Here is a 26,656-nt window from a genome sequence, read left to right as displayed (position 1 = left end):
AATTTATTTCGAAAAGTAAAAATTTTATTTCGAAAAGTAAAAATTTCATTTCGAAAAGTAAAAATTTTATTTCGAAAAGTAAAAATTTTATTTCGAAAAGTAAAAATTTCACTTCGAAAAGTAAAAATTTTACTTCGAAAAGTAAAAATTTCACTTCGAAAAGTAAAAATTTCATTTCGAAAAGTAAAAATTTCATTTCAAAAAGTAAAAATTTTATTTCGAAAAGTAAAAATTTCACTTCGAAAAGTAAAAAATTATTTCGAAAAGTAAAAATTTTATTTCGAAAAGTAAAAAAATTTATTTCGAAAAGTAAAAATTTCATTTCAAAAAGTAAAAATTTCACTTCGAAAAGTAAAAATTTCATTTCGAAAAGTAAAAATTTTATTTCGAAAAGTAAAAATTTCATTTTAAAAAGTAAAAATTTCATTTCGAAAAGTAAAAATTTTATTTCGAAAAGTAAAAATGTCATTCCAAAAGCAGTTTAAGAAAGTTTCAACTAAAACAAAACAAATTTTAACTCAAATTTCCTTCAATTCCAGAAACTTCAAACGATCTCCGAGGACTTTTGCGGTTTAGATGTCAACTCTCCGCTCGGCGGCGAACAACCCATTACCGCAGTTCCCGTTGCCATCTTCAACACGGAACTCACTGCCGTCGCATCGACAACTACGAGCGGTTTCACTGTCGTTTTCATCGGCACCAAAAGCGGACACCTCAAAAAAGTCGTTGTCGAGTCGCAAACGAACGCCATCGAGTACTCGGACATTCCCATCGACGAAGGATCTCCCGTGAATGCCGACATGCATTTCGACAAATCGGAAAAACACGTTTACGCCATGACGAAATACAAGGTTCACAAGGTCAAGGTGCACGATTGCACGGTTTACAAGTCGTGCAGCGAGTGTTTGGGCGCCAAAGACCCGTATTGCGGATGGTGCAACTTGGAAAATAAATGCAGTTTACGGTCGCAGTGTCAAGATGACGGCAACGATCCGCTTTTTTGGGTGAGTTACAAGACGGGCAAGTGCACGACGATCACGAGTGTGACGCCGCATCAGCTGCAACGGACAACGGCACGCACATTGGAGCTTATTATCGATCATTTGCCGAATTTGAAGGAACATCTTGTGTGTGCGTTCACTTTTTCGAGTCAGGAAAAGCCTCTTGTGACAAATGCCACACGGAAGAGGAATGGAGTTAATTGTACGACGCCACGAACGGATCTTTTGCCGCAAATTGCACAAGGAAAACGTAAGTTTTTTGTGAAATTTATCCAATTTTCCGACTTGCTTTGACATTTCTGAAAGATTTTAAATTAAAATTAAAATTAAAATTAAAATTAAATTAAAATTAAAATTAAAATTAAAATTAAAATTAAAATTAAAATTAAAATTAAAATTAAAATTAAAATTAAAATTAAAATTAAAATTAAAATTAAAATTAAAATTAAAATTAAAATTAAAATTAAAATTAAAATTAAAATTAAAATTAAAATTAAAATTAAAATTAAATTTAAAATTAAAATTAAAATTTAATTTAAAAAGCCGCGTAAAAAAAGTAAAATATTTTATTTTAAAATATAATTTTATTTTTAAAATATTTTAATAAGTTAAAAAACGACTTTAAATTATTTTACAAAAAAAAAAAAAAATATTTAAAAATGGAAAAAAAAATAAAAAAAATATTTCCTAAATATTTTTAAAATTAATTAATTAATTTTCAATTGCATATAATTTTTTTATTTTTTTTCATTTTTTTTTTTAAGTACATGATATGTTTTAAATATTATTTCAGTTAAAAAAAATATCCTTTTACTTTTAATTTAATTGTTTAAAAAAATTTTTATTTATGAAAAACCTTATCAAATTTTTAAAAGTAAAAAAAATAATAAAAAAAACATTAATTCAAAAAAATTAAGAATATTTTTTTTTTCTAATTTTTTTAATTTAATTTTAATTAAAAATTTTTTTTTAAATTTCTATCATCAAAAAATAAAAAAAATTATTTTTTTACTCAAATTTTATTTTCAATTTTTTTTTATTAATTTACATATTTGATTGTAAATTTAAATCAACTTTAATTTTTTCATAAAAAATTTTTTCATTAAAAAATACTGCAAAAAATAATTTTAAATAAATTTTCGTAAAATTTTAAAAATTAAAAAAATTAAGTTTAAATTTTAAGATTTTTCAAAGCAAGTCAAGGAATTTTTTTTTTCAACTTTTTTAAACAAAATTCAATATTTTAACATTTTTTCCCTTTTTCTTCAACAGATCACTTTACCGCCAAATTGTCTGTTCGCACACAAACTGGCCCGGATCTCGTCTCCACGAACTTTACCTTCTTCGATTGCTCCACACACACTTCATGCACACGTTGCGTTTCATCCCAATTCCCGTGCGATTGGTGCGTCGAAGCTCATCGATGCACGCACGACACTGCCGAAAATTGCCGCAACGATATTTTGGTAACGGGCGTCAACCGAATCGGGCCTTCATACCGCAGCGGACCCACTTTTTGCCCAACTATCAATGCAACGGGCGACGCAAGCGAGATTCTAGTCGCTGCCAGCTCGAAAAAATCAATCCGCGTAAAAGTTCACATCATCGGGCAATTTATCGTGCAAACGCGCTTCGTGTGTCAATTTAACATCGAAGGTCGAGTGACGTCGGTGAATGCGCAATTATTGGGCGACACAATTTACTGCGATCCCATGGAATTTATGTACACGTCACGATCGCCGAATCTCACAGCAACTTTCGCCGTCATCTGGGGCGGCTCCAAACCGCTCGACAATCCGCACAATATTCACGTCGTGATTTATCGATGTCGCGATATGGCTGACAGTTGCGGCGTTTGTCTCCAGCTGCCCGAGAAATTCAATTGTGGATGGTGCTCGTCGAGCAATACGTGCGAAATTGAGGATCAGTGCAGCATTCAAAAGGAAAATAAACTCATCTGGCTCAATCGGCAAGCAACGTGCCCGAATCCGGAAATCCATTCGTTCGAACCGAAAACGGGTCCGTGGGAGGGCGGCACCAACATCACAATTCGCGGCATCAATTTGGGCAGGAATTTCAGCGACATCTATTCGGGTGTCACGATTGCGGGCATCGATTGCGCCCCCTACCGCCAACTTTATGTCGAAACGAAGCAAATTGTGTGCAACGTCGACAGTCCCGGCGTCGAGCAACTCCGTGAGGGTCCCATCATTGTCAAAATCAACGAATATCGTGGCGAGTCGAAGAACGAATACAAGTTTGTGAATCCGCAAATTGATGATTTTGAGCCGAAACGCGGTCCGCAAGCGGGAGGCACGCAACTTCGCATCAAGGGCAAGTACTTGAATGCGGGCAGCAGGATCCGGGCGTTCATCGATAACTTGCAATGTGAGGTTTTGAGCACGGATGAGACCCAAGCGCTATGCAAAACGAGTCCCAGTCGCACTTTGACACGCGGCAAACTCAAGATGCGCTTCGATAATGCGGCGCGCGAATACAACGGCGATCTTTTCGAGTACGTACCTAACCCCAAAATCGAGTATGCGATGAGCGGCAACGGCGAAAAGATTCCGCGTGGCATTCCAGCGGGCGGAATTAAGATTCACGTCGTCGGCAAAAACTTTGCTTCGATCCAGTACCCGAGTATGTACGTTTATTACGACAGCAAGAGCTTCCTGGGCGAATGCGAGATCCGAAGTGATACCGAAATGGTGTGTGACAGCCCGATAATCGACGCTGACAGTGCAAACTTGGATCCCGACAACCCCGAATTACTCGAATATGGCTTCAAAATGGACGATGTCATGGAAGTTCGTAATCTCACGCAAGATAAAAAGTTTGAAAAATTCAAATTACTACCGAATCCCGTCTTTTATCCATTTGACGAGGACCTCAAGTTCTTCAATAGCGAATATCTCACGATAAACGGGCGTTATTTGAGTCATGCTGCCAAAGAAACCGATGTCCAAGTCATGATCGGCGACGGAATTTGCAATATCACGTCACTTTCGAGGCAACAACTCACCTGCCGACCTCCAATTGATGCCGCAACCACAGATGGCACACCTCAAGTCGTCGTCAAAGTGGGCAATAACTTGAGTTACAACATCGGAAGACTCACTTACAGCAGTGCGGCGCTCAGTTTTAACAATTTGGGCAACAATGTGGTCGTTTTTGGGATTGCCGGTATCTGTATCGTGTTATTTGTGATCATCGCGTTGCTTGTGGCTTACAAGAAAAAGACCTCCGAGTCAAATCGGGTTCTGAAAAACATGCAGGAGCAAATGGATATCTTGGAATTGCGTGTCGCAGCTGAATGTAAGGAAGCATTTGCCGAACTACAAACCGAAATGACAGATTTAACGGGCGATATTACGTCGGGCGGTATTCCCTTCCTCGATTATCGAACGTATGCGATGAAAATTCTCTTCCCCAATCACGAGGATCATGTCGTACTGCAATGGGAACGTCCCGAATTGCTGCGCAAAGAGAAGGGATTGCGACTTTTCGGGCAATTAATCATGAACAAGACGTTCCTTTTGCTCTTTATTCGCACTTTGGAGAGCAACAGGTACTTTTCGATGCGAGAACGGGTCAATGTGGCATCGCTCATTATGGTAACGCTCCAAAGTAAGCTCGAATATTGCACGGATATCCTCAAAACGTTGCTGGCGGAGCTCATTGAGAAGTGCATCGATGGCAAATCGCATCCGAAACTCTTGCTAAGACGAACCGAAAGTGTCGCCGAGAAGATGTTGAGTGCGTGGTTCACGTTTTTGCTCTTTAAATTCCTCAAAGAATGCGCGGGCGAGCCACTTTACATGCTTTTCCGCGCCGTCAAAGGTCAAGTCGACAAAGGACCCGTTGATGCCATCACGCACGAAGCTCGTTATTCCCTGAGCGAGGAGAAACTCATCCGACAACTCATCGAATTCAAGGTTTATACAGTATACGCGAGCATGACACAACCCCCAATCTTCGGCAATAACATGGAAATGGTGCCAACGCACACGGAAAATATCCCGGTGAAAGTTTTGGACTGCGACACAATCTCTCAGGTGAAGGAAAAATGCTTGGATACGATTTATCGGGCGATTCCATGGGGACAGAGACCGCGAAGAGACGATCTCGACTTGGGTAAGTAACAATTTTTATTAATTTTCGGTTTAAAATTTACGAACGCAACCACTTATCACGACATTATGCTCGAATTTGTGCTTCAAACAGAAGAAAAATGACCTGTTGACGTCGAACACAACATCAACTTTCCCAAAATCTTTGTCATACACGGCGGTGCCTTCCTCATCTACCGCAAAAACTGTCTTGTGAAAGATACTGTCGACACAAGTTCCTTTTTTCTCGAAAATTCCTTTGAAATTTGCATCTGCGGTGAAGAGATTCTCCATGCCCATCGCTTTGAACGAGTTTTTCAGGTCAAATTTTGTCTCCAACGTGAATTTCGGAAGAAATACTTGAACAGTTTTCAAATAAAGCATCGTTACGATGTCATAAAGTTTGAGTTGATCCGCATTTTCTTCGATTAAGGTCAGTTGGGATGGCTCATCCGGTAGAAAAATCATGAGAGATAACTCAGAATCGACGTAATTTAGTTCCAAGACGGAGAATTTGAGTTCTTCGAAACGGGCGTAGTTGAAAAAGTTCTGAAAAGAAATGTTTTTAGTAGGAAATTAACGGATTTGAGCATGGATATTTTAAATTTTTGACCCAAAGCGAATTTTGAAATTAATACCCAATGCATATTTTAAAATTTTCCCAATGCGCAATTTACGTTTTCATCCTAAATTAAATTTAACATTTTTAAATTTTCATCCGATTTCAAGTTTTAAATATCTCCCTTATGAATATTTTGAGTATTTTGCCCTAAAAAAATTTAAATTTTTTAACCCAAATGAAATTTAAAGTTATCAACCTTTTGCACAATTTTATTTATATTTATTTTTGCCTCAAAAAATTTTTTTAAATTGATGCCCATTGTAAATTCTTAATAAGTATTTACTAAAAAAAAATTACCCTCAAGTTCTAAGCCCAATACACATTACGAATTATTTTCCCCAATGCATATTTTGAAACTTATACCCAATGCATATTTTGAATATTTTACATTTTAAAATTTTTAGCCTAATTTGAATTTCAATTCGATTCCCTAATGAATATTTTGTTTTTTGAAGCAAAAATAAAATCAGCAAAAAATTAAATTTTTATCCCTATAAAAAATTTGAAGTTATCAACCCAGTGCACAATTCGATTATTTGACCCAATTGCATTATCTAAATTTTTTAAATTGAATATTTTAGATTTTTTGTCTCATATATTTTTTCTAAAATCATACCCAGTGCGTATTTTTAAAATTCAATATTTTTTATCTTCACCCTAATGCAAATTTCAAATTTGCTCTAAAAAATTTATAAATTTTAATCTAATGAAAATGTTAGTTATCAACCCTATGTTCGAATATTTTAAAATTTTTGCCTCAAAACAAATTTTTTTTTTAGACCCAGTACATATTTCAAAAGTTTAAGTATTCAAAATTCTCATACCAATGCCAATTCTTAAAATATTGTAAAATTTTTACCCTCAAATATCAAGTTTTTCAGCCCAGTTCACAATTTAAATTTTTCGCCCCAATGCAAATTTTTAAATGCATACCCAATGCATATTCAAAAATGTCAAATATTCTGAATTTTTATCCCAATGCAAATTTTTTAACCTCAAATTTCAAGTTTTCAGCCCAATACACATTTTAAATTATTTGTCCCAATGTACATTTTAAAATTTTCAACCCAGTGCACATTTTTCATAATTTTTTCTCGAAATGCATTGAAAAAAAAACATTTTTAATTTCCGTTCTTACCGTTATCTGCATTGTCGGTACCTCGATAAACGCTTCCTTTGTATGCCAGAACTTCCGTTTCACCGTGAGTGCCTTGTCAAAAGCATACGCCCATCGTCCCTTAAAGTACAAGGCATCCAGTACAATCATTTTTTTGCGTTCATTTTTCGCCGAATCGACCAAATCTTGTGCCGTCAACATTTCTTTCATCCTCTTATGAGTAGCTTTACTGAGCCAATCATTGATGGCTTTGACCAATTTTTGTTCGTTATCTGTCAATGGCTCGATACTTGAATGAAAATACGTTTGAATAATTTTCTTGTAAAAATCACTAATTTTCGCCGAAGGATCCAACAGAAAAATCGCATTGGCAACTTCGATGGAATCTTCTTCCTCACTTTGTTCCATGAGATGTTTGATGAGGCACGCGATATCGACTTTGCTCAATTTTTGATTGTAGGCAAGGGCTTCTGCGATGGATTTGGCGGAAATTCCTTCCGCACCCATGTAGAGGAGAGTCAAGCATGACTGGATCGAAAGCGGGGAATAGACGAAAAAATCGTTTTCTTTGAATTCTTTGCTGACTTCCTGAAGGGAAAAAATTATTTTTTTTTATTTCTGAGGAAAAAATGAGAAAATTACCTTAAAGAGCTTCAAAGCGAAGTCAAAAGTACTTTTGATGAATGCTTCTTCTGCCATCCTCAACTGACGAATGATTAACTTCCTTTTCTGAACATCCTTTATAACGTTATTAATATCACCGACAGACCACATATTAATTATCTGACACGTGATTCAAGCGGAATTCAATGAAAAAATGGCGTAAAATAATTAATTTTTACAATTTTTTTTTCGCAGAATGGCGCACGGGTGCATCAGGTCGTGTCATCCTGTACGACGAAGACTCGACATCGAAAACCGATGGCGAGTGGAAAAAGCTCAATACGCTGCATCATTATCGTGTGCCAGATGGTGCATGCCTCAATTTAGTACCGCGACAAAGTTCAATTTACAACTTGTCAATATTGACTGAGAAAAATGAAAAGACCCACAAGTACGAAACGCTTAATTTGTCGAAATATGGGTCAGCGAGTCCGCCATTTAGTCGTACATGTAGCCCATTGAATGCCGATGGCAATGACAATGGCATCAAGTATTGGCATTTGGTGAAGCATCACGACAACGAGATGCAGAAGGAGGGCGAACGCGTGAATAAAATGGTCTCGGAGATTTATTTGACGCGATTGCTAGCGACAAAGGTGAGTTTAATTATTTAATTAATTTATTTAATTTTTTTTGAAAGAAACCCTACGTAAAATTATATTTTAAAAAAATCATTTAAATAACAAAAATAAATTAAAAATTAAATGAAGGAAAAATATTAAAAAAAAGAAAATAAATTTAAATAATTAAATTTAATTATTTTTTACATTTTTTTAAAATAATATTTTAATTTTTAAACATTTTTTTATTTTAAATTAATTTGTTAATTAAATTAATTTATTTAAAATTAATAAAATAAAATAAAATAATAAATAATAAAATAGAATAAAATAATAAAATTATATTTCTTCAAAAAATCAAATAAAAGTAAAATGTTTTACTAAAAATTTACTTTTCTCACTTAATTTATTTATTTTATTTTTGTAAATTATTTGAAAAAAATAATTTCATTTTTGTTTATTTTTATAAAATAATCTTAAAAAAAAATTTAATTAAAAAAAAAATAAAAAAAAAATATTTAAAATTTTAATTTAAAAAAATTCATCATTTTTATATAATGATAAGGCCGCTCCAAATTTATTTCGAACTTTTTGTCCCAAAAACTTTTTTTCAAAATGGGGGGGGGGCAAAATAAAAAAAAAAATTTGAAATATTTTTTCATACAAAATAACAAAATTTTAACAGTTTTTGTCATTAATCAATATTTTAGTTTATTTTATTGATATTTTTAAAATTCATTTTTTGTTAAAAATTTAACAAAAAAATATTCGTAAAAAAAATTGTCAAAAAATTTTAAAAAATAATTAAAAAAAAAAAAATTAAAGAAGAAAATTCATGTTAAAATACGATTTTAAATACAAAAATTCTTGAAAATTAAAAAATTTTGGGAAATTACTTGAAAAAATATGAAAAAAGACCAAAAAACGGTCATTTTTGATGAAATTTAAAAATTTTTTTTTTTTATTTTGCCCCATTGGATTTTCGGCTTTTGAAATGGGGCATGGGACAAAAAGTTCAAAAAAAATTTGGAGCGGCCTAAAATAATTTTTAAACATTTTTTTTTAATTAAAAAAATATTTTTTAAAAATTTAAAATTATTCAAATTAATTCCTAAAAAAAAAATTAAAAATAATTATTTAATTTAAAATATTAATAAAAAAAATATTCTTTTCTCTTCACAGGGTACCCTTCAAAAATTCGTCGACGACTTGTTCGAAACGATCTTCAGCACAGCGCATCGCGGCTCTGCACTACCGCTCGCCATAAAATACATGTTTGACTTCTTGGATGATCAAGCCCTATTACACGGTATCACAGATCCCGAGGTTGTACATACGTGGAAGAGTAATAGTTTACCACTAAGGTAAGTTTTAAATTTAATTTGCATTTCATCCGAAAACAATGCGTTGCTACGCTTTCGAAATGAAAAAGGGAGAAATATTAATTTTGTTTATAAAATTTACATTTTAATTGGCTTCTTTTGTCGAGCGCGCCATTCCTTTTTCATTGTAGTTTTTGTGGTGCTTCGTACCTTTTTCCATCATATTAAACTTTTTTTTTTTCGAATTTTTCCAGGTTCTGGGTAAATCTAATTAAAAATCCAAACTTTGTATTCGACATACACAAATCGAATATCGTCGACTCGTGTTTATCTGTAGTAGCGCAGACATTTATGGATTCATGTTCCACATCGGACCATAGATTAGGTAAGTAAATTGCCATATTAATGTCACACCGCAAGTCGTGTTTGATTGATTTTCCTGCAAATTTGATTATAAAATTAATTTCTACAGGCAAAGACTCACCTAGCTCTAAGTTATTGTACGCCAAAGACATTCCATCGTACCGGGAATGGGTAGAACGATATTATTCGGATATCCGAGAGATGCCAGCCATATCAGATCAAGACATGAACGCCATGTTAGCGGAAGAGTCAAGGGTAAGTGTTAGTATCTTCTGTCACATTTCCATCATTTTTCACGCATTTCCATTAAAAATCCTCAAAATTAAAAAAAAAATCGAAAATTAACGCAAAAATTTCGAATTTTTAGCTCCACACGACCGAATTCAACACAAATTGTGCCCTCCACGAATTATATACGTACGCTGTGAAATACAACGAGCAATTAACCGTAACGCTAGAGGAAGATGAATTTTCGCAGAAACAACGGCTCGCCTACAAGTTGGAGCAAGTGCACAACATCATGTCGTCCGATTGAGAACAACTACGCGGCGGAATTGGCGGACCACCGATTTACCCCAATTTGGCCGACGAATTTGACAGATACAGCGGATATGAAGATTACTAAACAAAAAAAATTATATATTTATTATTATATTGAGTGTTTAACCATCATCAGCATCGTATCATCATCGTGAATGTCTTTAATTAATTTTTACTTGACTTTTTTTTCCTATTATTAAGCAACAAAAAAAATATTAATAATAAATAATTATGAAATTGTAATTGTACAAAGCCATTAATTTTTGATGTACAATAATTTTATCATTAAATAAGGGAACGTAAGTGATACGAAATTATGTGACAAAAGCATAATTTTTCATCAATGTATAATGAAACTCGAATGTAATTAAAAATAATTATTAATAATTTTGTAACACACAACTTTTTTATACTCTGTGTGTTTTCTGTGATATATAACTTGTGTATATGTATTTTTTATATTTTTTGTATATTTATCAATAATTACTTTCTGTCACTGCATTTAAAATTTTTTTTTTTACATTTTTTTTTAATTAACAAACGAAAAATTCCTTTGAATTCCACTCAATATTAAACATTCTCTAAAAAAAAATTAAAAATAATATTTTTATATAATTTTATACAATTAATAATTATAACTAACAAAGGAATGTGCTAGAATAGAATCGAAAGTACATCAAAAATTAAATGGTTTTTATTATTATTTTATTTTTCAAAAAAAAACCGGTCACACAGGAGTGAAAACTGACAATGTCAATTTCGTAAAACTAAAAAAAAAATAAATAATAAAATAAATCCTGGATGTGTAATAATGTTCAAATAAAATAAAAATATCCTATAGAAAATATTTTTAAATTTTATTAAAAAACAAACACTCATTTCAACATAAATAACTAAAAAAATAAAAAAAATAGACAAAATTTGATAAATGTTCGTGACTAATAAATACAAAAAAATTAAAAACTATCGAAATTTGTTGTAATTAAATTATTAATGTATATTTGCTGACAAAAACTGACAAAAATAAAAAATGATGATGTGTATAAATAAATAAATAATATTAATAAATAAAAAAAAATCTCATAACAATTCATATTCTGCCGTAATTTTATTACATATACCGCAAGAAATCGACGCCACCAAAACATTATCGTTCATTTTCTCCGCCAAAACTAATATTTAATAATATTATTAATAAATAATAATCACACACACGAGGAAATGTTTTATATATATATATCAAAAAAAATTTGATAGAACACTTTTAGCGAAGTGTTTAACTCTGACTTTTAGATAGAGAGTTATTATTATACTACAAAAAATAATAATAATAAAATAAAATAATAAATTATGTATGTAAATGTATATCAATATATTCTATGAAATAAGAATTAACTCAAGCTTTTTATACGTCCTGAAAAAAGAAAAACATGTGAAAAAAATACTGCGTTAAATATTATTGTATTCTACATATAAAATTATTATTAATTAATTATTAATTATTATAAATGAAAATAATTTAATGATGATTATTATTATTATAGTTTCCTAGGTAGATAACTAAAATAAAATTAAAAAAAAAATAAATTAATAAAAAAAAATAAATGTCTCAAAAAATTTTCCACTTTTTATACGACAAAGAAATATTTTTTGTATATTTTTTTTACAAATATTCTTTTTTAATATATTAAAAAAGTGTGAAATTTGTTGTTTATAATAAAAAATAATAATTAATTGTACGTCCATTTATTTATACTACATATTTGAACAAAACACAAAAATTAACTCGTTGTGTAATAACTTTTGCTTTAAATTCGTGAATAAATGTAACTTTTTTATAAGTTTCCTTTAAATTAATTAATAAATTCGAACAACAAAGTAGAATATAGTCTTTAGTTTAGTAATTTAAAACTTTGACAAACTTTTGTTGCAATTTATTATTATTAATTATTATTTTAGTTTTGTTAAAAAAAATTTTAGTTTGTAAGAAAAATTGTGTTTAGATAAAAAAAAAGAAGTAAAAATGAAATACAGACAAACCTAAGATGCCATTTATATTTTGAAAAATAATTTTTTGTTTTTTTTATTAATTATGATTTTTTTTTCAGTTAAAAGGTAATTTAAATTTTTTTATAAAATTAATTTTTTAAAATTTTGTCTTCCTTTTTAATTTTTTTTTATATGAGACTCTTACAAAATATATAAACATACATATCTGTCCCCCATCCTGACAACAGCTTGTTTTTTAATAAATTTTTATAAAAATTTAAAATTAAAAAAAAAATCTATGATGATTGTTACCATTTATTATAATTAATTAAATATTTATTTAATAATTTTTCATAAAATTTATTTTTTATTTTATAAAAAAATACAAATGGATGGAATTTTTATTAAAATAAAATAAAATAATAAATTTTATGTCATGAGCTAAATAATATGAATAAATTGCTTAAAATCGATAAAAAATACGTGGACTATAAAAATTATCAAATAATAATAAAAAAACATGGTAGGTAGCTGAATTTTAAATTAAATAAAAAAAATTACAAATAAGTAAAAAAAAAACTCTAATTTTGTACGAATTTTAATACTAATGAATTAAAAATAATAATGTAAGAAAATTCTTTTTTAAAAATTCATACGTTTTTACGCATTTTAGCACGCAACTTTTTTATTAAAATTTTTTAATTTAATTTTTTTAATAAATAAAAATAAAATCAATTACATAAAGAAACCATATAAATATAAAATAATAGAACACTCAAGTGAATTCAGGTTACAACAAAAAAATAATATAATTAAATATTCGTGAATTACGCGTAATAACAATATAAAACAGGCTCACTATGTGTCTATCTATAATTAAATCCATTAAATTACAAATTATTATGCTATACGAATTTTTGGCATTTTTTAATATTTATTTTACTAAATATTATAAATTATAATAAAACGCCAATATAATCATGCAGCGAGTTCATTATAAAAAAAATAATCTAGAAATCTTAATTAAATATATAAAAATATCATTTAATTTTTCTACAAAATTTTTTATATAAAAAAAATGCTAAAAATAACAAAAAATGAACGTAATATTAATAAAATCTGTGTAAATGTTATAAATAAATAAATAGAAAAAAAAATAAAATAAAAATAGACATAAAAATGAATGTTTTAATAAATAATTAATAAATAAAAAAAAAAATAATTATAAAAAAATATCATTCATGTATTTGCATTCATTGTCTGTATAATGTGACAAAAAAATCATATTATTAATTATTATACGAAAAAAAAAACTACAAATAAAGACCAAACGATGTTTTTATGTTGTAAAATTAATCTCATGCTATCTAAACGAATAAACAAAAAAAAATATTCCCGCCTGCGTAATGAGTGTAAAAATAACGTTAAAAAGGCTTGTAGTCCTTTTTTCCTCGAAATGATGAAAGAAATACCAAAAAAATAATAAACTGTCAATGTAATGTGTTCGTCTGTAACGCCCCACATTTTTTACAACTTTTTTATTCAAAATCATTTTGTAAATAAATTTATAAATAATTAATTATAAATTAAAATAAATAATAATAAAAAAATACATGATAATAATAATTATACCATAAAAATAAATATGTGAGTGAATGACAGAGATATCGTAATAAATTACAAATAAATAAAATTACATTGAAAAATACATGAATTACGAAAAATATTAAGTAAAATAAATGAACAACAACAAACATCATAAATTTAATAATAAAATAAAAAAATAAATAATAATTATTATTATTAATAAAAATGGACAAAAAATGTGAAAAAATTATAAAATGTGTTTTATTTAAAATTAATTAATTTTAAAATAATATTCAAATATTTTTTATTTATTTAATTAATATAAATTAAATTTTTATTTTATTTTAAATAAATTAATTAAATTAATTAATTTACATTTTATTAATTTAATTTAATTAATTAAAATTAAATTTGCAAAAATTATTTGTTGGAAAAAATATTTTTTTTTAATAAATTTTAATTTTAAATTAAATTTTCAAAATTTATTTTTTGGAAAAAATATTTTTTTATTAATTTGTATTTTATTTTTTAATTTTAATTAAAATTAAATAATATAAATTTTTTAATTTAATTTCAAAATAATATTTTTAATTTTTTTATTAATTTTAATTTTTTTTACCTATTTTATTTTTTAATTAGTGAATTTTTTAAATCCAATTAAACAAAATTAATTTAAATATTTTATCAAGGCTTCATATTTATTTGTGCTACAACAAGTCACGTGACCAAAATATCTTTATTAATGTGCAATTTTTGTGCAACTCTGGTGCAAATACATTAAAAATGAATCAGTTTAAGCGGCATTCCACAATTATTTCATGAAAATTTACTCCAAAACCAAAAATTTTCTTATTCCGTTGAAAATTTTGAACGCTCCGCTGCAAACCTTTCAAAAGAAAAAACTTTAAAATACAATTTTTAAAGTTTTTAATAAATTCTTACATTTGTAAACGTTGTCATGGACAAATCATACCCTTTGTAGTTGTAATAAAAGGACTGTTGACACCGTAAAATGATCAAAACCAGAGATTTTTTCATCGCAATATCGTCAATTTCGTACCATTTTGAGTTGTAAATTTTATCAGCGACTTCAGATCCTCTCATTGCGACCAATTCTCCCGATGTGAAGAACAACAAAGCTTCAGTGATCGACGAAAGGCACAGCAAATAGTATGAGTTGAAGGGATTTATCAACACGAGGATCATCTCGGAACCCATAATAGCAACGAGCGCAAATATTTGCAAAATTACCACAAGTTTGAAAATATTTTTGCAAGAAGCATGAAGTCTAAAAGGTAAAAAAATTAATTTTATCTAAAATTTTGATTAAAAAAATTTTTTTAGTGACTTTAGAGTTTTTTCGAACAACAATTCGCAATTTTTCAAATGTTGCAATGTCGCGGTGTGATTTTTCGTAGTGCCCAATGTGAGGAAATTATCTCCGCATAACTCGAAACGGGACGAAAGGTACATCGAAAAGACCACAAAAGTACAATCGAATGCTGAAAATTAATTTTTTTGATAAAAATTTGTTCAAAAAAATAAAAAAAAATTTACCGAGGTATCCGACGGCGACTGCAAAGCACATGAAGGTCACATTAACGTAGTTGATGGCATATCCAGGATAACTTTTTGGACTAAAAATGAGACTTTCTGTAAATTTCCTGCTTTAAAAGACAAAAATTCGAACTTACTGCAGTACGGGTATCAACATGTTAACGGGTAAAAGCCATTCTTTCCCGAAAAAGAAGGGAAAGATACACATCACTAAAGGAGCAGTCAAGTACAGAAAGAGGACCCATTGCAGTATTAACCTAAAATTTTCATTTTTTAGCAAAAAATTGTTAAAAATTCAACTTACATCGTATATTTTCCATATTTATGCATGATTGGACGATAAACTGGATTTTTTCCCGTCATCCCTTCTTTGATGTCTTCCGTTGCCAGCTCCTTAAAAGTTCGAAACTCGTCGCGATTGTAAATAAAAATGACGAATTTCAGTAAAATCTGTTAAAAACTCAAGAAAAATTAGAAAAAAATTTTTTGAGGATTTTTTTTCCTTACTTGTGATCCAAAAAGCAATCCAATCACGGAAGTGATCCGATCTTCCAAATCTTCGTACAGGAAAAATATGCTGGTTAACGAAAAGCACACCGTTGAGAGCAAAAACATCATGTACACGGTAAAAGATAGCTTCATTTGACGATCACACCCCCAAAACCAGTTTGGATTGAAGATATTGGTGCCCAAAAATGTCAACCATGTCTCGAGATACTCGAAGCTTCCCAAAAAGTTGGTATAGTCCTCCAAGAGACTTTTGAGTGTCTTCACAAATTTGATCATTTTTGTCACAAATTAAAGGATTGAATGACGTATAAGCAGAAAAATCGTTGCAATTTATAGTAAATTAAGGAAAAATTGCAAATGTTGGTTCTCACAAGGCATTTATTGACATATTCCATCCCACAAGAAATTGAATTCATCCCTAAAATACCTCCTTTTATACTCGTAAGTATTCGTTTAGAACGAAAAAATCGCATTTTTTTTGTTTAGGATTTAAATTTTCACATTTTCTTACTCCTCATGATCCAATAAACTTACATTTTAATACTCCTCATGCTTCAGAAGGCTCTTTTTATCGATTTATTTGTCATTCTAAGAAACTTTTAATGATATTTTTACTTTTTGGTACTCCTTATTTTACATTTTCGTACTCCTCAAATTTAAAAAAAACATCAAATTTCAAGGCTTTTTATTCTTGAAAGGCTTTTTTTGATTTATTAAATCAAAATTTAATAAATTTCATAAGAATCGAAGCAGTTTATTTTGACAATATTATAAATTTTTACTTTTCGGTACTCCTCATTTCACACTTTTGTACTCCTAAAATTAAAAAAAAAACAAATTTCTATGCTTTTTACTCTCGAGAGGCTTTTTTTGATTTATTAAATCCAAATTTAATAAATTTCATAAGAATCGAAGCAGTTTATTTTGACAAAATTATAAATTTTTACTTTTTGGTACTCCTCATTTCACACTTTTGTACTCCTCAAGTTAAAAAAATAAATTTTAACACTTCTTATGATTCAAAAAGCTCTATTATGGATCCATAAGTCATTCAGAAAAAAATTATTGAAGAGAAAATTAAAATTTTTACTTTTTAGCTCTCTTCATTTCACATTTTTGAACTCCTCAAAATAAAAAAAAATAATTTCAGCACGCCTTATGGCTCAATAATTCTTATATTGATCCATTTATTTATACTTCAGAAAAAAATTCAATGAAAATTTGTAATTATTTTTAATTTTTACCTTTTCTTACTCCTCATTTCACATTTTCTTACTCCTCAAGACTCAAAATGACATTTTCTTTAAATTTTAACCTCAAAACGCATTTAAAAAAACTTGGTTCTCATAAATTATTACTTTTATTAAAAATTCTACACTTTATGTCTAATATTATTCTTATGTAACGTCTCTACATGCCGCAAAACATTCGAATTAATCCATTGCTTAAATTTGCCATTTTTCTGTTTGTAACTAACTTGAATGGCTTTGTGACAAATGAGACACTCAACTAACGCCTTCAAACTTGCAGGAGCCGGACAAAAGTACATTCGAGCTCGAAACTTTTCCGCCAACGGATCTTCTGGGATTTCAACGTTTTCGTAAATCTTCGCCGTGCAAATATCCAAACGTTCCTTGAAGTATTTAGCATTTGCCCAATTGATGTTTGTCGTGCCGTCGGTCAAGAGTCTCGCGGATTTCCAGTTTCCGATGCTACTTTCGATCTCTCGGAAGCCATGGGGGATTTTTTCGATGCTTTTTTGGATTGTCGGGATGTGAATTTTCTTTGGGGGCGGCGGATTTGTTGTTTCGGGGACTTCAAGAGAGCTCGAAATGATGATTGGATCGTTGGATTCTTCTTCCAAAACGTATTCTTCCTCCATAATTGATGTTTCTTCATCAGACATTCTCTCGTCGGGATCTTCAAAATCGACTTCTTCGGTATTTGTGGCATCAATAATCGTGTATTCGTCGTCTTTGCGCTCTTCTGTTGCATTAGTCGAGGTTTCAATCAGATCCAGTAACTTGTATTGCTGATCCACGATGCCTTTTATCTCCAAAAGTGTGCATGCCTCGATGAAACCATTGATGTTAGCAGGGGAGATATTTAATTCGCCAGCGTAGATGTACGAAAGGACGGCATTAAAGACATCAGAATCAATGTCTGGAATGACAATCACGGGATCCTTCGACAGTGGCAGAAGTAATTTGGCAAGAAAATCTGATGCGAAAGTCAAAATGCTTCGATGACACCGGAATTCACGTAAATCTCGACCAATTTTCAGCAAACAATCTCCATGGGAAGCGCTTTGATGGAAAATACTGTCAAGAAGTTCGCGTACATGCGAGTTTTGTTGCGGAAAATGAAGGGAAATCATCGTTTTGGAGCTACTTTGTATGGCATAATTGCCTTGACTTGAATTTTGTTTGAACATTTTTCAGGAAATTTCATCAAATTCACGCGCTCGAACTTAAAAAAATGTAAACAAACAGAATTTGAGGTCAGGGGTGTAGCTATAGATAGGGCATAGGAGGCAAATTAATGAGGGCCCGTAGCTGAAATGGTAAAATTTTTGAACAATTAAATAAATTTAATTTTTTTTTATAATTTTATTATTATTATTATTTTTAAAAATTTAAATTTTTTAAAATTAATTATTAAAATATTTTAAATTAGGTATTTAACTGGAATATTCAGAAGTAAAATATTTAAAAGTATTCATTAAGTGATTTTTTGAACATTCACACATCTTGTACTTGTTCAGCTTTCAAAATGTCTCATTAACGAAAAGAGCATAAATATTTTTTTTTTCATCAAAATTTCAGCTTTAACTAGAACTTCTTGAAAATATTTTTTTTTTCACAGGGCTTCCAGTTTGTCTGTTTTGGCGCGGCAAACCGGAAATTTTTTCTTCGTCGTATCTTTGCAAGAGTGGACATTCAACAACTTCAATCTTGAAAGAAATTAAAGAAAGAAATAATTCAATTGCCCATAGAAAATGAAGTTAACGAGTTACGTACGCATTGAGAAACTATTAAATAAATTAATTTACGGAATTTGATCTGATCAGAACTTATTAAGGAAAGCATTTTAAACCTGAAGGGAGATTAAAACTAAAAAAAATTATGACATATTTTTAAGCTTTACAAAATGACGAACAACAGGAAAAAAAAGCAAACCAAAATTTAAACGAAAACCCGTATTTTTTTCTTGTTAAAAAAAAGATCATTATTTTTATGAAAGAAAAAATTTAAAAAGTCAATTTAAATAATTTAAATTGAAACAATTAAAATTTTTAGAAATTATTTAATAAATATATTTTTTTTTGTTTTAGGAAAAGAATTTGAAGAATTGTACAAAAAAAATTATAAGAAAGTTTTCAAAATATCTCTTGAGTTTCAGAAAAATTAAGCTTTTTTTTTTATCAAAATTTCAGCTTTAACTTGAAACTTGTTACTTGAATTTTTTGAAATAATTTAAGATTTACAAAAAAAAAGTTTCTAATTATTTTAATTTTTCCAAAATATTTTTAAATTCTAAGAAAATTGTGACAATTTCAGATAAATTTTTAATTTCAAAATATAATCGGGGGCGCTCTAATTACATCCCTGACTGAGACGAATGAAAATGATAAACGAAACTTCACATTTTCGCCGCATTTCCGTAATTGGCTATCTTAATCCCTTGACTTCAATTGAATCTGTGTTCAGGTCAGCCTATTAGTTAATCCAAAATAGTGGAACGCAAAAGATGTTCTCGCGGCAAAAATCATCCTTTAAGCCTTTTCAGGCACTGGCAAATGGTTTTAACGGAAATTTCCACTGTGACGTCGAAATTCGAACCCAAGGAGGCTGGAAAATCAATGCTCACTCTTTTTATTTGGCATCCTGCTCAAAATTCCTCCAAAAATGCTTGGAAAATGTTCGACCAGGTACCGTTCCAACGATTTATTTGCCCGATGTGAAACCGAGTGTCGTACAGGCTTTGTTGCAGTTCATCTATACAGGTAAAAAAATGCTTGAAAAAAAATTTTGTAGTTGAATTTCATGTTTTTTTTCCCTGTAGGAGAGACAAATTTACACAAAGATGACATCGAAGAATTCTATTCCATTGGGAAATGTTTGCAAATGGACGCCATCAACGAAGTTTCCGAACATTCGTGCATTCCAAGACCACCAATTTCGACAAATTTGACGAATTTATCGTATCAACGTCCCATCGAGGAAGGAGAACTCATGCAGGATGATCCCCTGGACGATGTCGATGACGATTCTAATGACGCTGAGATGCTCGATGAGCCGAATGATGTTACCTTGTGTGCGGATGGCGTGAAAAAACATCAAATTGTGTGTCGCCAAAACTTGCCATACTTCAAGACGAAGCTCCAGGCATCCATAGCGACACTTTATTCCTCATTCGACATCAATATGGAAGTAAATTTCAAGGTAGAATTGAACACGGACCCTCTTTCGGTGAAAAGTTCGACAAAATGTCCGATTTGCCGCAAGTCATTCAATTTATACGCACGTCTGGACAGACAACGGAACCGATTTATCCAATGGAACACGTCAAAATATCGTTTGCATTTCAAACAAAAGCATTCACGAACCCCCGAGGCACTGCCGCCAACGGAAAATTACGATTGCGACATTGTCAAAGTTGAGATGGATGAGTTTGGGACCTGAAAATTGCCGTAAAACAGCGAAAATTTTTGACTTTCTATTTATTTTATTCAAGAGATCTCCAAAAACAACACAAAAAATACCAAAAAATGTGATTTTTTTAGTCCGGATGCGTTCGTTGGATGTGACGTTTGAGATTAGAGTTCACCCATTGGCGAAATTTGCCGTTTTTGTCGACGGTGTACACGACACTTATCATTTTTTCGCATAACGAGCACTGATACAAGCCTTTCTGCAAGCGATCATCCTTCACAACGAGTTGCACATCTTTCAGTTTCATGTTCATGTTTTTGTACACATTCAGGATTGCGGCAATTAGCTTTTCGCGGATGAGAGAAATGTTCGATTCGTTCAAGATTATCTTCTGATGCGGTTCGCGGAGGATCATTTTCATGCGTTTTTTGATGGGACTCGGAGGTCTTAAGTCGTCTCGTCTTTTTCTGATCGTTTTCACGGTAGATTTTGGTATCGGCGACACTGTTTCGTCACGAAAAGTCTCTGGTTCGTCCTCAATGTAGTCGATATATTCCGTAATTTGCTCCTCCGTCGTCGAATCCATGGGAATTTCCTCGATTCCTGTGTTTAGTAAAGTATCTTCCATGGGATCCACGGGATCCATGATTTCCTCTTGTTCGTCTTCGTTCCATGACATGCCCTTCAGGTGAAGTTCCTTACATGCCTCCACAAATTCCGCATATTTTTCCGTGGGAATTCGCACTTGACCCGTGTACAAGAAAATCATCAAGTAATCTATGATGTCGGTGGCGATATCGGGCAGCAGCAAGACAGGCATGACGCCCGGCGTGACAGTGCTGAGAATTTCGCGCAAATAATCGCTCGAAAATGCGAGAATAATTTTGTGGCAAAAGCTCTCCTGCTTTTCGGGCCCGCTTTTGATGACGACGTCGCACGAACTTCCGATTTGGTATTCGTCGTACAGGATTTTCGTGAGGTAATCCGGAAAATTGTCGAGTCGGAGACATATTCGTTGTTGCAGTATTGATCGAGCTTTTGCCATTTTCAGTTGAATTTTTTTATTTCGCTCCAATTGTTTGATGCTCACGAGTTTGTTTATATGACGTCTTTCGCCGAATAAATGGCACAAAATTTCAGGTATGGAACGGAGGTTTTGTTAAAAAGGCTCAAAAAATTATTTTTTAGTTTTTTCAACTGAGAATTTTTCATTTTAATCAAACATACAAAAAATATAAAAAATTGGTATAAATCAATAATTTTTGTCATATTTTGGAGCTTTTAGAAAGTTTTAACTAATATTTAAGGAAAAAAAATTTAGAAAAAAAAATTATAGTTTGATATTTTTCAAAAATTTTAAAAAGAGCAAGATTTTAAAGAATTTTCATTTTCAAAAAAAAATTTGATCAGTAATCGATGACAAACTAAATTTGAAAAAGAACGCCGAACATGTTCAGAAAAAAAATGAAAATGAAATGAAACGCAAATGACATTGTGCAAATGTATGATTGGATCACATATGAACTATTGCAGCTAAAAAAAGAAGACGAAATAGAGATTTTCAAATTTTGACGCAGAGAAATAAAGATAGCGGTGTTCGTCTAATGTTGCAATAAACCGATCTGTTAAGTATTTGGCAATGTATTGGATTTATGATATGCATGAATAAAAACCCTGACCCATCTATGAACAGAAAGCCGGCACCTATATTTAGTCACCTGATGAAAAAAGTCGTGCAAAAAACAATTGTTTTTAAATATAATCGATAATTTTGTAGTGAAAATATTTTGAAAATTCATTTTTCGAGGAAATCATAGCTTTTTACTCTATTTTTGGGTGACTTGGAATCTATAAAGCAAAGTGCAAACGCAGACAAGCCATGAACACAACAAACAACACAAATAACTTTTTAATATTTTAAAATTTAAACTCAAGAGCGAAAAAAACAAACAGATTCTCTTGAAAGAAAAAAAAATGTTTTGAGCACGTAACTTTAGGAAAAAATTCATTATTCATTTATATTTTAATATGAAACGTCTAATTAAAACAAAATTTCTTATTCATTTAAAAAATATAAATCTTCCTGATTTTTTATTTTAAAAATATTTATTCAAAAATGTAAAAAAAATTCATTAAATTTTTACTTTTTACCCTGAATTTTTTCAAAGAAATCGGAGAAGGCGCCAAAACATGAAAATATAAAATTCAAGGAAAATTCCCGTAATTTTTGACAAGTTTTAAGATTTTAAGAACCATCAAATAAACATTGAATGAATTGAACTCCGATTTTTATAATTTCATTTTTAGAATATTTGCTAAATAATTTTGATTAAAAATAATTTAATTTGCTCAAAACTCTTTCAAAGGGCCCTCAAGTAGCCCGCCTCTGGCTTTTAAATTCGTCGAAACACAGTAGGTAAACACAAAACGTTTAGAAAAATCGTCAATGTCCTCGCTAAAATGACTCAAAATAAGAGTTCGTCGCGAGCTCATACCCTAAAATTGTACAAAATATCGCAAATTCATCTCTTGAACACGCGTCAAATATGCATGTACATCAAAAAGTTGCACCAAATCATCAGGACCCAGCAAACGCAATTACAAAAGCTTAAGAAACGCTCGCTCAAGTCTCAGGTAAAAGAGAAAAATGAAGAAAAAACAGTTGAAATACCGAAAATCGACGAAGACGAGGAACGAGAGAAAAAAGTGTCGAGCTTTTTGGATGATATTAAGAGTGCCGCCACTGAAGGATGGATCCAACAGATGGGAATGATTTACGAACCAACCTCTGGAATGTATTACCATCCAACGACGGGCTATTATTACAATGCTGTAAGCGATTTTTTTTCGAATTTATCGATTTTTAGTCAAAAAATTGATTTATTTTAGCAATACAATTTGTATTACGATGGAAATACGGGAAATTATTTGACGTATAACGAACAAACGTTCGCCTACGAGTTTTATTGCAAAGCTGATACGGTTGCCGAGACAAAGACTGACACGCGAGACAAATCGACGGAAAAGGTAAAAACATGTAAAAGTCAATTTCGGTCAAAAAAATATTTTTTTCTTAAATTTTTGCAGGTTTCTGACTCTTCTAACGACTTAAATAGCCTTTTATCCAACTTTTCCAAGCTAAATATAAACCGAATGCGTGCCAATGCATTAGGTAAGAAACCTTGGACGACTTTTATAAACACACGATTTCTCCTGGTTGCAGGCAAAACACTCCCGGGAACGTGAAAGGGACCGAAAACGAGCGTCTCGCAGCGACTCAGAGTCTCTCGACGAGTTTGGGCGCGTTCGCAGGTCAGATAGGGACAAGGGAAGACATCGTTCGAGATCGTCATCGGTTGAAAGGCGTCATCGGAGACGACGTTATCGCAGCAAAAGTCACGAAAGACGTCGTAGATCGTCATCCGGGGACGACAGCGGAGATCGACGACGCCGAAGACGAAAATCACGCAGTCCCAAGAGACGAAGACGACACGAGAAGCGACGTCATCCGAGTAAAAGTCCATCAGAAGAGGGAGAATTGAGTGCGAAAACGACTTCTGACGAGAGTAATGAAGAATTGACGCGTAAAAAAGTCGATAATGACGTCGTTGAGTTCCGACATCCAAGAAAAGGTGAATTAAATTCACTTTTAAACGCTCGTTTTCCCCCAAGTTTCCACAAAAAAAAGATTTTTCATGAATTTTCAATTTTTTTCTTTGCAGATATTGCCGCCAAATACCCGCCATCGCTCCGTCTCATCGTGCAAGAGACAGATTTGAATCAGGAAAAGCTCAAAAGTGGTTCGTTGTTCATCATTCCGTACACCGGAGGCTCATTGGGACGAGAAGGATCGCACGACATCATCATTCCCGACGTAAATGTCTCGAAATCGCATTTGAAATTCACCTACAACCGCGATAAGGATCGTTATGAGTGTCAAGATACGGGATCGCGTAACGGCACATTGTTGAATGGCAAACGAATGTCGGATCCGGGAGTCAAAAGCAAACACATGTCGTTGCCTCATGACACGGTAATCGAGCTGAATAAGACGAAGATATTGTGTCACATTCACGAGGGACACACAACTTGCGACAAATGCGAGCCGGGAATCGTGCAAAAGGCAACAACAACTGCAGCGACAGTCACGCCAGCGATGGAAGTTTTGTCACATAAGGCAGCACTGAAGCAACTGCAGAAGCGGTATGGATTGGAGAATGAAAGTAAGTTGCGTGAAATTTTGATTTATTTTCGATTTTTTTGCATTTTATATTAATTTTGGCACTTTGATGAGGGGAACTCCTGAAAATTTTTTAAAAAATATTAAAAAATAAAATAAAAAAAAAATTTTGAAATTTTTTTTGTTCATACAAAATGACAAATTTTTAACATTTTATGAGCAATATTTTTCTTGATTTTAAATTATTTTCAAATTTTTCAAGTAAAAATTAAAAAATAATAATAATTTCTTAAAAAAATAATTGTTAAAGAATTTTTTAAAATAATTTCAGTTTTTTATTTTTGTAAAAATTATTTTAACAGAAGAAGATTCATATCAAAATACGATTTTTAATACAAAAAATACTAAAATATTATAAAATTTTTATTTTTTTTTTTAATTCCTTAAAAAATTATGAATTTAGAGCAAAAAATTAATTTTTGAAATTTTTGCTTGAAAAAGGTCTGAAATCAATTTTAAATTTGAAAATTATTTAAAATCAAGAAAAATATTGCTTGACAGTCAAAAAATGTTAAAAATTAGTCATTCTGTATTAAAAAAAAATTTTCAAAACTATTTTTTTATTTTTAATTTTTCATAATTTTTATAATTAAAAAAAAATGTAAAAAAGTTCCCTCATCAAAGTAGCAAAATTAATTAAAAATGCTTTAAAAAATTAGTAAAAATTAGAAAATTTTAATTGAAAATTAACATTAAAATTAATTTAATTAAAAAATTTTAATGAATTTTGTTTTTAAGTTAAAAATTTCATCAAAAAAAAAACTTTTTTGCTCAAAATTCATATTTTTTTAGATTTTTTAAATTTTACATTTAATTATTTTTAACGTGAATTCCTTTAATTAAAAAAATTTAATAATTTTTTTTTACAAATTTCAGATTTAAAAAATAAATAAATAAAAAAAGTTAAAAATTTTCTAAAAAATTATAAATTTAGAGCAAAAAAGTTAATTTTTGATCAAATTTTTAACTTATTTTAATTTTTTTTTAAATTAGAAATTTGTTAAAAACAAAATTCATTAAAATTTTTTAATTAAAGAAATAAATTTGAATAAAAAAAAAAAAAATTAAATTAAATTTTTAAAAAATTTCTCTCTTTTAGAATACATCGAAGATCCCAAAGACGCCTCCTCCTCCAACGCTTCGTACAAAGATCGCGCCGACACACGTCGCAAAACCGTCGGCTCGTCACATCACACGGAAAAAACTGTCGTTGCATCGGTCGACACCTCAATCTCCTCCGACAACAAGGGTTTCAAGATGCTCTCGAAGCTCGGATGGTCCGAAGGAAAAAGTCTCGGCAAAGGTGACACGGGCCTGTTGGAGCCAATTCCCATCGTGTCGAATGACGGCACAAAAGGTCTCGGATGCGAACAACCCCTGATCGGACCCATTCAAATTGGCGCGAAAAACAAGAGAAAAGCCGCGATTCTGGCAAAAACTCAACAAAGATTCGCCGAATCGGGAACGACTGTTGATTCTGATTAATTTTTAATAATTTTTTTTTTTGTGGGTTAAAATTAAAGAGTATTTAATAAAATGTGTACAAAATCATTTTCCGCTTTTGCTTTTCATATGAGCGAAGCACGACAATGACCTACAAAGCAGTTTTGTGCATTCGATCGTGCCAGGCTGATCGATCGCAACGAGGAAGGGCGACGTTTTTGGTCAATTTTTCTACTTTTTGTGCTTCAAAATTCACTTTTACTTGAATTTCGAGCATTTTCTGGCGTTTTTCGGGTGAATTAGTGAAAAAAATCATTTACTTTCATTGATTTGCATCAAAGACTCGACTAAATTCGAGGTTTAGCATCGTTTAAT

The 26,656-nt window shown here is 30.8% G+C and overlaps 3 protein-coding genes across 5 annotated transcripts in view; 2 read left to right on the top strand and 1 right to left on the bottom strand.

Moving 5' to 3' along the window:
• LOC134835779 (plexin-A4) overlaps nucleotides 1-26,382 on the top strand; it is a 107,928-nt gene extending 81,546 nt beyond the window's left edge. The window contains exons 4-11 of one of the 3 annotated variants that reach the window (XM_063850737.1): nucleotides 540-1,251; nucleotides 2,274-5,138; nucleotides 7,711-8,111; nucleotides 9,258-9,439; nucleotides 9,652-9,782; nucleotides 9,870-10,021; nucleotides 24,677-24,821; nucleotides 25,938-26,382. In XM_063850737.1, coding sequence (XP_063706807.1) covers nucleotides 540-1,251; nucleotides 2,274-5,138; nucleotides 7,711-8,111; nucleotides 9,258-9,439; nucleotides 9,652-9,782; nucleotides 9,870-10,021; nucleotides 24,677-24,821; nucleotides 25,938-26,323 — 4,974 coding nt within the window. In that variant the 3' untranslated portion in view covers nucleotides 26,324-26,382. Of the gene's footprint in view, nucleotides 1-539; nucleotides 1,252-2,273; nucleotides 5,139-7,710; nucleotides 8,112-9,257; nucleotides 9,440-9,651; nucleotides 9,783-9,869; nucleotides 10,022-10,127; nucleotides 10,591-24,676; nucleotides 24,822-25,937 lie in introns of those variants that run through there. The other 2 variants (XM_063850739.1, XM_063850738.1) reach the window with 2 other exon arrangements.
• Nucleotides 5,168-7,551, bottom strand: LOC134833410 (serpin B4-like). Its single transcript, XM_063847721.1, has 3 exons — nucleotides 7,495-7,551; nucleotides 6,874-7,440; nucleotides 5,168-5,662 (listed from the first exon to the last, which is right to left on the bottom strand). The coding sequence occupies exons 1-3, from the start codon at nucleotides 7,549-7,551 to the stop codon at nucleotides 5,168-5,170; spliced, it is 1,119 nt and encodes a 372-aa protein (XP_063703791.1).
• LOC134833426 (uncharacterized) lies at nucleotides 19,635-20,628 on the top strand. The gene is made up of 2 exons (XM_063847741.1): nucleotides 19,635-19,949; nucleotides 20,009-20,628. Exons 1-2 carry the CDS (start codon nucleotides 19,694-19,696, stop codon nucleotides 20,626-20,628), a joined length of 876 nt encoding a protein of 291 aa, XP_063703811.1. The 5' UTR covers nucleotides 19,635-19,693.
• Nucleotides 26,383-26,656: the final 274 nt, after the last annotated feature.

The sequence above is a fragment of the Culicoides brevitarsis genome, chromosome 3, assembly GCF_036172545.1.
Source record: "Culicoides brevitarsis isolate CSIRO-B50_1 chromosome 3, AGI_CSIRO_Cbre_v1, whole genome shotgun sequence".
In the NCBI taxonomy this organism is placed as follows: domain Eukaryota; kingdom Metazoa; phylum Arthropoda; class Insecta; order Diptera; family Ceratopogonidae; genus Culicoides; species Culicoides brevitarsis.
Note: the sequence above shows the minus strand (reverse complement) of the source record. Positions and strands in the feature narration are given on the sequence as shown.

Coding starts and splice junctions, on each gene's coding strand:
- LOC134833410 (XM_063847721.1), bottom strand. CDS start 7,551: ATGGCAGAAGAAGCATTCATCAAAAGTACTTTTGACTTCGCTTTGAAG. Junction 7,441..7,494: donor TCGCTTTGAAGCTCTTTAAG/GTAATTTTCTCA, acceptor TTTTCCCTTCAG/GAAGTCAGCAAAGAATTCAA. Junction 5,663..6,873: donor TACCGACAATGCAGATAACG/GTAAGAACGGAA, acceptor ATTTCTTTTCAG/AACTTTTTCAACTACGCCCG.
- LOC134833426 (XM_063847741.1), top strand. CDS start 19,694: ATGTTCTCGCGGCAAAAATCATCCTTTAAGCCTTTTCAGGCACTGGCA. Junction 19,950..20,008: donor GTTGCAGTTCATCTATACAG/GTAAAAAAATGC, acceptor TTTTCCCTGTAG/GAGAGACAAATTTACACAAA.